This window comes from Oenanthe melanoleuca, chromosome 21, assembly GCF_029582105.1.
Source record: "Oenanthe melanoleuca isolate GR-GAL-2019-014 chromosome 21, OMel1.0, whole genome shotgun sequence".
Taxonomy (NCBI): Eukaryota; Metazoa; Chordata; class Aves; order Passeriformes; family Muscicapidae; genus Oenanthe; species Oenanthe melanoleuca.
The window spans coordinates 1,324,307-1,340,624 of record NC_079354.1 but is presented as its reverse complement, the minus strand read 5'-3'; the positions used below and the strand labels follow the sequence as shown (position 1 = coordinate 1,340,624).

At 47.8% G+C, this 16,318-nt stretch overlaps 1 protein-coding gene across 2 annotated transcripts in view; it reads left to right on the top strand.

The window, feature by feature from the left end:
• The first annotated feature begins 9,012 nt into the window (after positions 1–9,012).
• The window catches only part of CAPZB (capping actin protein of muscle Z-line subunit beta), a 56,795-nt gene continuing 49,489 nt past the window's right edge, over positions 9,013–16,318 (top strand). The window contains exon 1 of one of the 2 annotated variants that reach the window (XM_056508070.1): positions 9,013–9,239. In XM_056508070.1, the coding sequence (XP_056364045.1) occupies positions 9,237–9,239 (3 nt within the window). In that variant the 5' untranslated portion in view covers positions 9,013–9,236. The remainder of the gene's footprint in view (positions 9,240–16,318) is intronic. The other variant, XM_056508069.1, reaches the window with a different exon arrangement.

Genomic DNA, 16,318 nt, shown 5'->3' with positions numbered 1-16,318 from the left:
GACATTCCAAACCCACGTGGATGCATTCCTGTGTCACCTGCTCCAGGTGTTCCTGCCTTGGCAGGGAGGTTGAAATTAATGATCTCCAGAAATCCCTTCCAACCCTAATAATTCTGTGGTTTTTGCTGCCTGGCCTCAGCTGCTCTTCAGGGCCTGAAATGAGATACAGGTATGTGACAGCTGTTGTCAATCCCTATCAATATCCCAGGAATCACCTCATTTTAAGAGCAACCTGGGCCCCCAACATTATTGTTTATTTGAGAAAAGGAGCCAAATGATCTCAGCAAGATCGTTCTGTCAAGAAGTTATTCTACACAATAGGTCGATAATGACAATCACAGAATTGCAGAATGGTTTGGGTTGGGAGGAATATTAAAGTTCATTCAGTTCTACCCCCAGCCATGGGCAGGGACACCTTCCACTACCCCAGGTTGTTCCAAGCCCTGTCCAGCCTGGCCTTGGGCACTGCCAGGGATCCAGGGGCAGCCACAGCTTCTCTGGGCACCTGTGCCAGGGCCTCACCACCCTCACAAGGAAGAATTTCACCCTGATAGATACATAGATATATTTCCTAATTTAGAGGAAGTGGCTGTGGGAAGGGTTCCCACTGACTTCTGGGGCTTCAGCCCATCCTGCAGCGTGCCACAGCTTTGTGGAGCCAGCAACTGTGAATGTCTCCAAACCTACTGTAATGAATTTTGTGTTACAAATGGTGTGTAGGCTGCCTGGAAGGCATTCTCTAGGAGCCTTGTGAAAAAAAACCCAGGGTGTTTGTCAAGTACTAATGTCCCCATTCACACTGTGAGGCAATTTTTAGCTGTGATTACTTGTTTTGATTTCTTCAAGTTCTGGCAGTTTTCTTTATTGAGTGGAGGAGGCTCTGCTGCTTCATAAAACTGGAAGTTCTTTTGCAAGTCAATTACAGATTAAAGCCACAAACAGAAGTGAGAAATTCTTGAAGTTGGCAAAAATTTGATGAAGTTATTGTTGGTTTAGTTCTTTAATTTATCTTAAAAGTACAACTGGTTTTGATCTAGAGTCACAATGGAAGAGTTTTACTTTTAATTGGTTTGGTTCAACTCCTTCACATATCATGGAACAATCACAATTAACCATTATTTTCTCTTCCTTATAAAATTAGATGGCTTTTAAAAACTTAGCTTAAAAGGCACATGGTTAAACTGAGCCCCTGCAGGTCCAAGAGGTTTCCCTGGAGAAGGCAGCCCTTGTTCTGTAAGGGGATCTTCCTTTTCTCTTCCTCCCCCTGCAATTTGCTGAAATCAGTCTGCATTGCTGCATATTGGTATCCAAAATAGAGCCACGCATTGAGTTACTTATAAAAATACCAACATGATCCAGCAGTTTTTTCCCCAAATAGCTACAGAAGTGCTTTCTGAAACCACTGCCCCAGCAGTGCCAGCTCCACCCTCCCGTTTCCAAACAGCTCTGGAAAATATCAGGAGGGGAAAGATAACTTGAAGCCTCCAAAATAATTCTTTAATTTTCATCCTGAAAATTAAATTCCAGAAGGCAGTGTTTAAAAGCAACCCAGAAATGTGGTCTTCTGTTGGCAAAAACAAATGCTCAGTGCAGGCCAGTGTAGTCTCACTTCACACTTACTCATTTTCAGGCTGTTGGGCTCCCTGGAAAATGCTGTTTTTCGGGATGAAGGAAGCAGTGGGGAGCAGCTGGATTGTGAGGCACTTCATAAAGGGTTGTGGTGCTGTGCCTCAATGTATCCTGACAGCCTCACCTCAGGACCTGGTGCATTAACCCTTTCCAAGGGGATGGAATAGTTCAGGATAATTGTTTTGAACATTCAGCTTCCTTTGGAGAAATCACTCTGCTGCTTTTAAATCCCAGAGTCACTGAGTGATCAGAGGGGGCTCTGGAAAATATTATCCATTAAGGATCTAGAGCACATTCTCTGTACCCCTTCCCCACCCCAGGGAAAAATTAAGGCAGGAGGGAATGTTTCCAAAGACAGGCTTTTCTGTCCATTGCTATAGTTACTTGGCAGTTAGACCCTCACAGTGTAATATCAAGTATTTATTATTGTGGGACTCCAAGGTGATGTTTAGAACATGCGGTTTTGAAAAACCTTTTTTTGCATTTTACAGCCCAGCATGTGCTGTCCCAGGATTCCTTCCCTCCCTTCTCCCCTCGTGCTCTCCTCTCTTTCTTTCCAGTAAATAAGTATATGAATAAATGGAGGAAGTTAAGCCAGAAAGCTTCAAAATGAGCCCTGTATTTCTTTGGTGGAAGTCAGCTTCTAGTTGAAGTAGGTTCAGACCTTGTACCCCAGTTTTGTTAACAATATACCCCTGACTGAGTTGTGTATGGAATTAAGGACTGCTCACTAGGAGTTAGACACTGGTTAGGTTTTCAGCAGAAGGCCAGCAGATAAGGCAGAGGCAGGACTGGAGATCTCAGATAAATAAGTACCATTATTATTTTTCAAAATTGCTGCTTCCCTGGTGTCCAATGGAAGATCCATGCAGAGGGCACGGCCAATGCTGTGTCCAGTTTTGGGACACTCCCACAAGAAGGACATGGAGGGAACTGGGGAATGTCCAGGGAAGGGAATGGAGCTGGGGAAGGGGCTGGAGCACCAGGAGAGGCTGAGGGAGCTGGAAAGGGGCTCAGCCTGGAGAAAAGGGGGATCAGGGGGGACATTGAGGCTCTGCACAACTCCCTGACAGGAGGGGACAGCCCCAGGTTGGGATCTGCTCCAGGGAACAGGGACAGGAGGAGAGGGAACAGCCTCAGGCTGGGCCAGGGGAGTCACAGGGTGAACATCAGCAGGAATTTCCCCATGGAAAGGGTGGTCAGGAGTAGGAAAGGGCTGCCCAGGGAGGTTTGGAGTGCCCAACCCTGGAGGTGTCCCAGGAACACCTGGGCACTCAGGGCTCTGGGCTGGTGACAAGGTGGGGATGAGGCACAGCTGGGACTCCATGGTCTGGGAGGGCTTTTCCAAGCAGGAGGATTCTGTGGTTCCATAGTGCACCTGGAGGTGAGGAGTTCCTGGAACTGCACCAGCCAGAATTCAACAGAACAGATTTCTTTTCAACTGTTACGTCTGCCTTGTCCATAGAGCAGGATGAGTTTTTGTTTCAAAAGTTCCCAGCAAGTTTCTTTTAGATCTTGAACCTTCCCCAGCATGAGAATATCACCTCTTATCCTATTTTTTCAAAGAATCCTAAAGCATCTCTTGTGTCATTACCCCACTGGATACTAATACACCCTTGCTCTCTTTTCCAAAGAATACACATGCAACTTCTCCCATAGATTTAAATAACATGAATCACCTCCCACACATCTATTTTTTATTTATTTTTCTGCCAAGATCTGCACAGGAAGGCAGCAGTGTAGGAGTTATGTGCTTGTCATGGTTGACACAGACTCAGTGTGGGCCCCCACTCCCTGTTTCCTGTACTTCCAGAACAATTCTTTCCTGTTACAGAGAGCTCAGACCTGGGTGGGAACCTCCAACTCTCAATCTCCACTCTGGTGTGTTGAGTTTTTCCTCCAAACATAAGCCACATTCACGAGACATTGATGCTTCTTTCTGTCTTTGAAAACCTTTTAGCTATCCAAGCAACAACAAAAAAAAAACCAAAAAAACCAAAAACAACAAAAGTCTGAGAAGAAAGAAACCCCTCCTCAGCAGGACTTTGCCCTGAAATGGGAAAGGTGCCAGTGACTCCATTAAGTCTCCTGTGCTGTCCTTATTGATTTCTGTGGATTGCAGTCAGATGCTGTGGGGTGAGCAATCCTCTGAGGCTGAGCTGCCTTGCATTAGCAGGGATGGTTTGTGCTGCAGTGAAACATCCTGCAGCCTTTCCATGGGATCACACCACCTTCATTAGCACCTCCTGGGCCTGTGCTGATGGATTTCCACATGCCTTGGTTGGATTCAGTGTGTGGTGCTGCTGGTTCCAGCTGTCAGGTATGGCTGGTTGAAGCAGAACTTGGAAAAATGGGACAAGATGTGTCACAGCTCATTGTGCTAATTCTGCTCTAAGCTGCTTTTGCAGTGAACATGAAGTTTGCCCCAAAAATCTCAGCAGGAAAGCACTTGCATAGAAACACTGACCTGAGTTTTTGCCAGCTCTGAAATTCGAGGCAAAAGCAGTGCTCTGACATTTCATGTCTTTATTTTCTGTGTGCTATTTTGTGATCATTTTTTAGAATAGTAGAGAAACTCCTTGTGCTGTGTTGATGAGGTTTTCTAAGGAATAAGAAGTGCTATTTTTCAGCCTTTTAGTCTGTTTTTCCATTCGTCCATGTCTCTGGCTAATTCTATACAGATTCTAACTACTGAACCATGACCATTGTATTAAGAAAGAATCCAGGCAGGCCCTTACAATTCTTTTGGCTGGTATATTAGCAGGCTTCAAATGAAGTGCAACGTGTCAAGGAAAAAGTAAGGGAATGGAAAGTTTTGTTTCTTTCTGCTGTATTTAATCAGCTTCTCCTTGATTCCTTTTTAATGACAAGCCACAGACATTATTGGTAGTTAATGACCAAGTTTGACAAGAATGTCCTCAATATTCTCTTTGCTCAGGCTAAAGACAGAGCTCCTGTCTCTCAAGTTTTGTGAGCTGAAAAGACAAAGTTAAAGAAGCAGCTGCAAGAAGAGGAATTAAGTGTTCTAGGATATGCAGCTAAGGGGGATGTGCTGGAGCACCAGGGATCCCAGCAGCCCTGCAGTGCATGGAAATCTTGGGCTGCTGGGTTTATCCTTTCCATTAACCAAAGGAGCAGATCTGCTTGGGTGCTGATGGAGTGGAAGAAAATCTGGTTCAACATCCTTAGTGCAGGGAGGGGAATGCCTCAAAGCTCTCACTAAATGGGGATGTGTTGTTTTTCATTAAAGCTGGTATTTGCAGTTACTCATCAGTTCCTGCAGGAAATGGGGAAACTCGAGAAACTTTTAAATTCCAAGAGTACACTCAGCAAAGCTGCTTTGGATTCAGGATGGGGGACTTTTTTATTGTTTGTGTGCTATTTTGACACTGTGTACAAATATCTCCATAGTGAGAACTATCTGTGGCTTGAACATAGAATTCCAAGACATTGGGTAGTGTTGTAGGTACCTTTTTCCTATATTAGTTTCCAAGAAACACTTGGTTTTCAGCCTCAAACCAAGTGATGCTGCTGTTTTACTGACTCTGACTAATAAAACCCAGCAAGCTAAACTTTACCATTGCTGGAAGACTCTTGCAGCAATAAATTCAATTTATGAGAACTCCCAATAAAAGTTTACATATCTTTCAAGTGCCATGAAATAAAATAGGCAATCTGACAAAAAAAAAAAAAAAAAAGAAAAGAAAAAGAAAAAAAGCTCAAGATGTTTCTTTCTTTTTTTAAAAAAATGACTATTCAGTGAAGCATGAAGATTTTCTCTCAGACCTTGTTCCTCAGCATGTTCTCCCAGTCACCCTTGGTCCTGGATAAATGCTGGAATAAACAAAATAAATAGCATTTCACCACACATGCAGGAGGATAAAATAAAATACAAACCACATCGTGCTGGACCAGAAATGCTTCAGGAAGTTCTGGCTGAACGTGAAAAGTACTTTGTAATGCTAATAAGTGTTTATCCTTTTGCTTCCTCGAATGTAATCAAATGTACAGGGAAAGCACATGGATTTTTAGAGCTGCTGATTGCAGGATCAAAAGCCTTGTTATTAATTGCACATGAATCTGATGTTGTTGGGCCATTAAGATGTCAACTGACATCATTGTTTGCTTCCTTTGTTTATAGACCTTGGTTTTAGGGAGGGGTAATGCCTGCCAGGAATCCTTTGGAGTGCTCTGTAGGTGGGTGATCCATGCCAGCAGGTTTGGGAAATGCCTGAGGCACAGGTAACTACCTCACAGCACTTGGATTCATGGAATATCCCTGAATTTGCTGCATTTGGGGTCAACCCCTCCACAAATCCCAACAGAAGGTGGAATGGTGCTGACATTCATAGAATATCCCTGAATTTGCTGCATTTGGGGTCAACCCCTCCACAAATCCCAACAGAAGGTGAAATGGTGCTGACATTCATGGATCTTCTGCCTGCTGAGATCCACTCCCCACCCCAAACTGCAGCCTGCCTTCAAGAGTCTGGTCCTACATCTTAATAAACAAACAACCCAAAATCCCTGAAACATGGCCTGCTATAAACAAGCAAAGCAAACAGCTGGTCCTCATTTGAAAAAAAAGATGTGACATCAACTTCAAAATGAATCTGCAGATCTTCTTAATGCAAATATTTCTAGAGAAACATAGAGCAGCTGTTTATTCTTCTTTATACCTATTAGTAGGAAAACAAAATCCAGGATGCTTATATTTCTTTCTCTAAGAAAAACATCCTCTTGGCCTTGACATTCACTTAGAGCTCAAATTGTTTGAAGTATACTGGGCTGCCTAATTCTGCTATTGCTGTGCTGCTCCAGCAGCTAGGAGCTGTTTCTGTTCAAAACTAAAAGCTACTACAAGTAGAGTTGTGGTTGAATACTTTGCATGAATTTTGTGACAGAAACAGGGAATTTTAGAGTTGTTTTCAAATTGATCAATTCCAGCCTCCCAGCCCTGAGGACGTCACGTGCATTAGATGTGTGGATCCCTGGTAAATGAATGAATAATTTGGCCTGTGTAATGAACAGGTTTGCTTTTCTTAATTACTGCTGGGAGGCAGCTCTGAGGGAATGCAAGGACTGGAGGAGGATCTGGGGACTGCAAAATAGGAGCCATTTGGGATTGCTGCATCTTACCCAGCGGGTTGAAGGAGGTTAGCCTGAGGAGTAGTGGCAAAGAACTGAATTTAGAGTCTCTTGAGCCTTCTGAGGTCATGTGGCTGCTCTCCCAGATGTGGAAGGATAATTTCCCACCTTTGGGTTTGTTTGGTACTGGTTACTGATGGAGTTTTTTGTGGTTTTGTGTTTCTGTGAAGTAATACAGCTCCTGTTTTTCCTGAGATCGTTCTACTGTTTTTTCTCCTCCCTTCTCAGGTTCATTTTGTTCCTGCCTGAAAACACCACTGAGAGCTGTTCCGTCTGCAGGGGCTCCATTGTGGTGCAAATTGATGCGGTGCAGTCCTGTCTCTGGCTATTGTAACCCGATCCGTGTCCAAGCTGTTCCCTTCCCTGGAGATCGGGGCTGGTCTGTGCAGACTGAAAGCTTGGCTGGTTTGCCCCGTTAAGTTAAGGAGCAGTCGGAGCTGTTATCTCCTGCCAGGTGCTGTTTGTTATCTGATAGCTGGGAATGTTCAGTGTCCGGCCACAAACACCTGCGATAATGTGTGAGTGCAACGTCACAGCTTGGCCTGGGTCACCTTCCCCCGGGGAGGGTGTGCCAAGGGAAAAGCCCTGTGTGACTCCCAGTGTCTGTGACATCCAAGGGAAAAGCCCTGTGTGACTCCCAGGGTCTGTGACATCCCAGAGAAAAATCCTGTGTGACTCCCAGTGTCTGTGACATCCCAGGGAAGAGCCCTGTGTGACTCCCAGGGTCTGTGACATCCCAGAGAAAAGCCCTGTGTGACTCCCAGTGTCTGTGACATCCCAGGGAAGAGCCCTGTGTGACTCCCAGTGTCTGTGACATCCAAGGGAAAAGCCCTGTGTGACTCCCAGGGTCTGTGACATCCCAGAGAAAAGCCCTGTGTGACTCCCAATGACTGTGACATCCCAGGGAAAAGCCCTGTGTGACTCCCAGGGTCTGTGACATCCAAGGGAAAATCCCTGTGTGACTCCCAGTGTCTGTGACATCCCAGGGAAGAGCCCTGTGTGACTCCCAATGACTGTGACATCCCAGGGAAGAGCCCTGTGTGACTCCCAGGGTCTGTGACATCCCAGAGAAAAGCCCTGTGTGACTCCCAATGACTGTGACATCCCAGGGAAAATCCCTGTGTGACTCCCAGTGTCTGTGACATCCCAGGGAAGAGCCCTGTGTGACTCCCAATGACTGTGACATCCCAGGGAAAATCCCTGTGTGACTCCCAGTGTCTGTGACATCCCAGGGAAGAGCCCTGTGTGACTCCCAGGGTCTGTGACATCCCAGAGAAAAGCCCTGTGTGACTCCCAGTGTCTGTGACATCCCAGAGAAAAGCCCTGTGTGACTCCCAATGACTGTGACATCCAAGGGCCAAGTCTGCAGCACAGAGTCCCAATGAAGGTTTTTTGGGTCCTGGCTGAGATGAAACAAGGCCTGACCTGTTCTAAAAAGAAGCTGCAGAGAAAGGTGTCGCTGCTTAATGGATCCTTATGTTTTCCTGGGATGATTGTCTCTTGTAGCTCTGAGATTCCCATATGAAGGACAAGTCAGGAGTCTGGAATTTGAATGTCTTACCTGAAGTCACTGTAATGGGAGCTAGTCCAGTAGAAGTAAAAAATGCTGTTTTTTGGACTGTTTTATTAGTACCCATACCGATTTTGGAGATCCTGCTTCAGGTCACCCCCAGGGCACTCTGCCTTTGTGGGGGGTTGGATTAGATGTTTCCTGAGGTCCCTTCCAACCCTAACAAACCTGTCATCCTGTCACAACTGCCTGAGCCCTGAAGGCATCCAACTGTGTCAGTGTCTGCCTGGCTTCCAGCAGGTACCTCCCAGACAGCACCGAGCACTTCCTTTTGAAAATAATTAATAATTATCCCAGGCCTTATGCAGCTGGAGGCTGCCTGTTTTTCTGCATCACTTTAGACCTGAGGGATGTGTGAAGTGCAGTTTACCAGAGTAAAACCCAGCTTTAGGGTGACGAGTTTGCTACTCGTTGCCTTTTCTGGCTGGCGTTTGCCATGCCTCGTGCTGCCTTTCGTTTAAACTTAGACAAATGTGTTTAAAGGAGCGATGCGACCGCGCAGAGACTCCGGGACCGACTGAGGGCCGGACCCGCGCTGCTGGCGCGCCCTCCGCAGGCCCCGCCCCCGTCCCTCCCCCGGGCTCTGATTGGCCGCCGCGCTCCCCCCCGCGCTGCAGTTGGTGCCGCCGTCCGCTCCTTCCCCCCCCTCGCCGGTGGCGTGGTTCGCTCCGCCCCGCCCTCCCGCCCCGCCGCCGCGCATCCATACTTGGCGATGGCCGGCGAGCCGCGCGCTGATTGGCGGGGAGCGGCGCGGGGGCGGGGCCGGCGCCGCTGACCCGGATGTTCACTGCCGGGCGGCGGCGGAAGCGGACGGGCCGCGGCGTCGAAGCGACAGGGACGGACCGGGAGGCGCCGCCGTTCTACCGCCCCGCGCACCCGCCCAGCCGACATGGTGAGAGCGGCCCGGCCTCGCGGCCCCCGCCCTTCCGGACAGCCCCCTCCGCGCCGCCCCCCGCGCCCACACCGCCCTCTCGCTCCGGGGGGCCTCGCCCGGCCTCCCCCGGGCGGCGGGGACGGAAGGAGGGAGGAAGGGATGGAGGGTCCGGGCGGTGCTGCCGGGACACAGGGAGGGGCGGCCCGGCCTGAGGGCGCTGCCGACGGCGCTGCCGACGGCGCTGAGGTGTCGGAGGTTCAGCCCGGCGCTCCGCAGGGCCCGGGGGCGGGGGGCCCGCCCGGGGCTCCGCTGCCCGGTTACTGGCAGCTCTCCGGTCCCGGTACCGGGCGCTGTTTCCAGCGGGAATGCTGTAGGATTGCCCAGGGCATGGCTCCGCTGTGGCGGAGAGCGGTACCGCCCGGGGTATTGCCAGCTGGGGGGTGCTGCGGCGTCTGGAGCGCTGGGCCATCCGCTGTCGCTGCTGTGTAAATCCAAGTTGTCTCCCAGCGTCTGCAAGCCGGGATTGGTGTTCAGTGCGCTGTGATCGTGGAATCTGCCATGTACAGGGCAGTCAAGCACCGCCCGAGCAGGGGTGCTACAGCCGGGGGTGCTGCTTCTCCACAGGGCTGAGAACTTTCCTTTCCCCCTGGGAACCTGCAGTTTCCTCAGCCGTGTGGAAATCTCCATCTCGCTGTGTTTGCCGAGTGCATTAGCCAGGGCACAAACCCTTTTTCCTGTGTGGTGCTGTGTAAAGGGAGCCCAGGGCAGGAGGACAGGGGAGCTGCCCCAGGCCCTGCCCTGCTCTGCCTGCACAGGGGCTTTTCCTGAGCCTCATGCACGGAGTCACTTGTAGGGAATCACAACACTTCATGCTCTTGGAGATTTGTGATTCGGGTTTTCCAGCATGACAGTTCAACTGTGTTTGGATGTGTTTAGTTTGTAAAAGAACAACCCAGAGCCCGGCTCTACAGCAAGGTAAAGGTTGTTTAACCATGCAAGTGTAATCCTCCTTGCCTTCATCCATAGGAATTTCAGAGACAATCCCTTATGTTTTTTCTCTGGAGCTATAGCCACCTGTATCATGCAGGATAAAGATAATGTCAGGTGAAAGGTGAAGCACAGTTATGATCAAAGTTCTGTTCCTTGTTGGTTCAAACAAGAGCAGGTGCTGTACCTGAGTCCTGGCAGGACAGAGCATCTCATTCCAGCTGTGTACCTTATTTTAACATACTGAAATCTGTATGTGCACAATCTGACTGTGGAATCTCAAACTGGGATTCCAACAAACTGTCCTGACTTCTGCCACTGCAAAAACCCTCACAGGAAAAGAGTTCAAAGAAAACAAGGAGGCTTCATGTAAAATAATAACAGTGGTACCAACTTCTTTGAAGGGGATATAAAAATGTGCTGTTAGGAGTATCTAGTCAGGGTTTAAATGTAACCATGTCAGCTGTTTGGAGGAGGTACAGGACGAATCCTTTGGAAATTTCCTGAGTGTTGCAAGGTTTTGCTGCCTTCTGTTTTTTTCATGTTTAGTCATGGAGACCACTGAGCATAGGAGAAATTTGATCAGAACTTCCAACACTATGTGGTGGTTTCCAGTGTTGAGTGGACTTCAGGGATGGATCTGCAGCCTCCATTTTCAACTCATGGGCAAACCCAGTGTTTAGGGTTCTTCCAGGATCTTTACTTTTCCTGCTCTGAGAGGAGAAGTGGAGCATTGCAAGGATGGAATGGCCCTTTCATTGAAGAGAACAGTTGGTATGGTGCAGGATATAGGGTCAGACACTTTTCTGGTACCTCAGGGTTACCAGTGTCTGTGTAGAGCAGAGATGGGAACCTTTGTCTCCTTGGAGAGTTGGAGCTGTGTCCACATTTCAGTCAGGTGCTTAGGGAAACACATGAAGCTTGAAAAGTGCCTGGATGGATGGTGTCTCCTGTGCTAAAAATAAATGGAATGCACTGTTCAGGACAAAGCAGGGCTTGGGAGAGTGGATCTGCTGAGATTTCTGGAATTGTGGGTTATGAATGGATGGAATCCAGTTACTCTCTGTAAAAATAAAACCCTTTCTTTCCAGATTCTGTAAACTGGCCTGATCATGTTAGCAGGGATTTCTTCTGCTATGCAACTTTTGAGGAAAAGGAAGACAATTTTAGCAAAATTTTATGATTTAATCATTCATAAATTCAGACTCGTCTAGTGTAGTGCTGGCTGTGCATCATCCATCTAGGATTTATGAGGCAGATAAGGAGCAGTGAAGCACAGCCCAGGTTGTGTGATGTGGCAGTGACACCAGCACAAACCTCATGTGCTGCTCAGGGTCACTCAGATTTTCAGGATGGGAGTTGTTTGGCTGGAGTCAGAGCCCATCTCTAACCTGGTTGTGTCCCTTTTGGATCTCCACCATGGGGTGTGGGGATGTGGGGACAGGATCCACAGCAAGTCCTTTGCACCCCGTGCCTTCTGAGAAACACCAACTTCAGCTGTTTTGTGGAGTCTGTGTTTTATTAGGCAAGCCAAGGGTGTGAGCTTAGTTAAATGTTATCTTAAACAGCAAATTCCCAAAATAATCAAGTCAGAGGATGTCACTGGGATAGGGAATACTGCCATGGCAGTGATGCTTAATCTTGTGGTTTATTAGGGAGGGAAAAACATTCACAAGCTGAAGTTGTTCAAACAGGATTTCCTCATATGGTAAATCTATATGCTGATATGGGACTAGTTGACATCTGGGAGTGAAACAGAATGAAAGTGCAGCTCAGCTCTTTTGGGTGACTATTTTTAGTCCTTATTACTGGAGTGGAGTTGAGAAATGACTTTCTTTGGGAAAACGACAATGCTGCCCTTCTCAATTTCTGCTTCCACAGCTGTCAGCTTTGCTTTCCATCCATCCCTTGGCTTCCCTGGATGAAGGATGGCTGGGGAACTCGGGTTGCACATCATCATTCAGCACTCCCCAGGGCTCTGTGCTGCTCCTGTTTGCTCTTGGTGCATCAGAGAATCATGGAATGGTTTGGTCTGGAAGGGGCCTTGAAGCCCATCCCATCCCATCCCTGCCATAGGACACCTTCCACTGTCCCAGGCTGCTCCCAGCCCTGCCCAGCCTGGCCTTGGACACTGCCAGGGATCCAGGGACACACTGTGCCAGGGCTTCCCCACCCTCAAAGGGGAGAATTCCTTCCTGAGATCCCACCTATCCCTGCCCTCTGGCAGTGGGAAGCCATTCCCTGTGTCCTGTCTCTCTGTCCCTGGTCCATAGTCTGTCCCCATCCTTCCTGTCAGTTCCCTTCAGGCATTGCAAGGCCCCTGTTAGGTCACCCCAAAGCCTTAAAATTTAGATTTAGGCTGGGGATGCTTGTGCAGGCTCGATGGGCAGTGCCAGTGTTTCTTTCTGCCTGCTCTTTGTGGGGATGTTTGGTCAAATCCAAGGAGCTCCTTACCCTGCAAAGTGAACTGGTAGAGAAGTGTTTTGCTGTGATTTGTCCCCTTTGAGCTGGTTCACACTGTGATAGACCCACCTCAAGGTAAAATAAAACTATTCTCTGTGCCTGCTGAAGGGAGCAATTTTACTGGAGAAATGTGAGGTTCTGAAAGGTGCCTGTGCCCAGTTTAGGGCTGTGGAATCCCAGGATAGTTTGGGTTGGAAGGACCTTTCATGGAGACACCTTCACTGGAGCTGGTTGCTCAGAGGCCTGTCCACACTCAGCCCTGTTGTTTTACCCTACTTTAATCCAATATGCTTTAATAACCTTTTTTTCCAGGTGAAGGAGATGATTACAGAAGTAGAAAATACTCAGTAGAGATGCTGATCTTCTGTTTTTATCAATATGTTTTAGTCAATCACTTTATAAAGTGATTCATAAAGTGATTTTTAAACTGCATTATAGAATTTCCTGCTTTCCCACTGATTCATACTGGGAGTCCTGAACAGTTTAAAAAGCCTCAGCCAAATAAATCTTTGTGTCTCTTCTTAATGCAAGGAGAAAGGCCCAGTGCTTGTGTATGCTTCAGTTCTTCCTGAGCCTTTGCCATTTCCAGGAATAAGGGCAAAAAAATCTCACTTAAAACCATGTGATTGCAAATTTGAATTTCTTTGCCACAGAGGCTTCATCCCTGAAGGAGTAATTAATATCTCTGAGCAACACAAGCTTTTCCCAGGATTCCTGCTCTCTCTAGTTGGGCTTTAGCCCAAATTTTGTTTGCTGATAGGTTCAGCTAATTAAAAAGCTTCTCTAAATTGAAGATCAAGAGCTCAGGCCAGTGCAGTGGGGGTGTGGCCACTTCAAACTGGAGGATAAACTGATCTTTTTTTTCATCTTTGGTGTGATGCCTTCTTAAATATTTAGTAGTGTGACTGAGGGGTTCCTGCTGATGTTCCTGTGAGAAGTGACCAAGTACTGCAGTGCAAACCCAGCTAAGGTGTGACTGAAGCTGGGAGAGTGTGGAACTCTTGTGACTTGAGCTGAATAATTCCTGGATCTGACCCAGTGGCCAGAATTCACTTCCTAGTCCTGTGTGCTAAAGCAGGATGGGAACAGATGCTTCCAAACAGGTTGTCCTGGCAAGTTGGAGCTCTTGCCTGTGTGCTAGACAGGACATTTGCTTTTGAAACTTCCTTGGTGGGGCACAGGGGGGAATGTGCTATTGAGGAAGTTTTAAAGGAGTTTCTCTGGTAGTTGAGCTGAGAGGGTGGATTTGAGGTAGGAGCTTTGCTTGTTTCTCAGCTAAATTATTGTAATTCTCCTCTGTGATGCCAGATGCAGTGGAACCCTCTCCATCTCCTGCATTTTTGATGCAGTGAAGTTTTGTGTGAGGAATTGAAAGCAGCCTCTATTCTGTTGTTTTGTGCCCAAAACAATCTATTTAGAATGGCTTTAGTTGCATTAGGTAATACCTGGTGCTGTATTTCCTGGAGTAGTGGTATGAGCTTTGGCACCAACCAGTAGATTAATTTCCTTGTATTATCTGGTGCTGTTTTTTCCTCCCTCCCTCTTGTAGGCTTTAGAAGGAAATGTACAGCTTGCTTTGAGCTCCTGCTCTTTGTGCTGCACCTTCCAAGCTGGGCTGAAGAATTAGGGGATGGATTTGCAGGCACTTGACTTACCTGGCTGCCCTGCTCATAAGTTGCCTGTTTATTCCTGCTCTGTGCAAATGAAACCTCTCCAGTTTTTATTTCATCAGTGTAGCTGCATTGTTTTCAGTGCAGGGTTGCTTTGGGAGCCCTGGCTCTGCTTTAGCCCCTTGGGACTCGACTCCAGGTGTTGCAGCCATGCTGCAGAGCGTGTCCTTCCCTGAGACTGAAGGGAATGTCCTCCACAGAAAGTGCAGCCCAGTCCTTTCCTGGTGCATTGACTTGCAATTTCAGTCACGTCCTTGTTGCAAAGTGGGAGCCTTACGAGCCTGGGTGAAAGCAGAACTCAGGATCTTACAATTTTAGCAGCATCAGCTGAAACAAGACTGAAAACAGCACTTAAGTAAGAGGATTTTGTGTGGAAGGAAAATGTTTGAAGACAGAAGCTTAGTGGTCGCCTGAAGCCACTATAAATAAAATACTCTTTATTCTCTCAGGGAATTTTGTTTGTGTTTGTTCAGGTGATACTTTCTCTCTTTTCCATTAGACAAACTGCTGAGTTTGAAAGCAGTGTCCTGTTACCTGCCTTCCCTGGACGTTTTTGCCTTGGTAAATAGCAGGATTTAAAAAGCTTCTGCCAGCCCAGGCAGTGGGGGCCTGGCTGCCAGCCTGGGCTTGCAACCTGAGACAGGCTCAGGAAACAAGAGATGGGGCTTTTGGTGTGTTAATTCAAGGGAGGAGAGAGCCATGAAATGGAGGAATGAGGTAAAATATCAGCTGCATTGTGCTGACTACAGCTGTATTTGTGCACCAGGTGCTGTCACCCTGCAGATCCAGGGGTCATCCAGAGAGGTTTGTGTGTAATCTTGGCTCAGCATTGATGGGGCTCCCCTGGGGGGTCTAAACCAGCTTCAGGTAGTCATGAGTGCAGGCAGGGCTAATCCAGAGCTTGGTAAGGCACAGACTGGCCAGGTGGAATAACTTAACTTGGTGTGAGAGTGAAGGAAAAACGTGATGGGGATTGAAGCTGGCCCGTGTGTGCTCCCCCAGAAAACATCAGCTCTGCCTGGGTTGGTGGCAGGGCCTGTGTGGAGCTGGGTGTCTCTGCAGCTGTGATGGAGGGTAGGTCAGGCTCAGAGGTGCTGAGGAAAGCATGAAAAAGCTGCAAGGATAGGCAGGTGTGGGGAATTCCAGCAAAGGAAGGAATTCTGGGAGGTGTGAATGTGCTGTTAGGTGTGATGTGCTCATGGGCTAGAGCTATGCAAGAGCAGGAGCTTCCTGGTTTGAAACTGGGAGTTGCTGGGGCAGAGCTGGGCTGGTGGGAGCTCTGCAGGCAGTCACTGAGGTCCATATTAACTGAGGCATATTAACCTACTTCCCTGACCTTTGAGGAATGGGAGGACTTTGAGGGAAGAGGGCTAATGAGGGATCCTCTCTCCCTCCTGCCTGCCTTGCCAGGCATCCAGTTACTTGCCAGAGTTATCTCCTGAATTTACAATCCTGGCTGCAGCCTCCAGGAGCTGCAAAGTGCTGAGTTTGCATCTGAAGGCAGGCAGCTGTCAGCTCCAGGAGAGCTGGGATAGAGCAAATCCTGAGTTTGGGATGTTGACACTGTGTTAGTTCTGCTGTCAGTAAGCACAGGATGTTCACTGTCACCTTCAAATACACTGTGTGCTCCCTGCTGCTCTACACTGTGTATTCTCTCAAATGTTTTGGTTGTGATTTCTCACAAAACAGAATTTGAGTTGACTGGAAGGAGAACCTGGATGTCAGGCCAAGAGCAACTTGCCCAACTTTGCTTCTCCATTTCAGTTGTGCAGTTCCAAAACTTTTGTGACCAGGCTGACTGGAACATGAAGCAAACAGTGCATGGAAGAGAAGAGCATTTGAAAAGGTCATTGAGCATTAGCTGGATTAAAAGAAAGCATCACAAATGAGATGTTTGTGGATGCTCAGGATGGCTAATGGCAGTGTTGAATCTCAAGAGCTGCTTTGTAATTTGTATTTGTAGTAATTGTGGTTTCA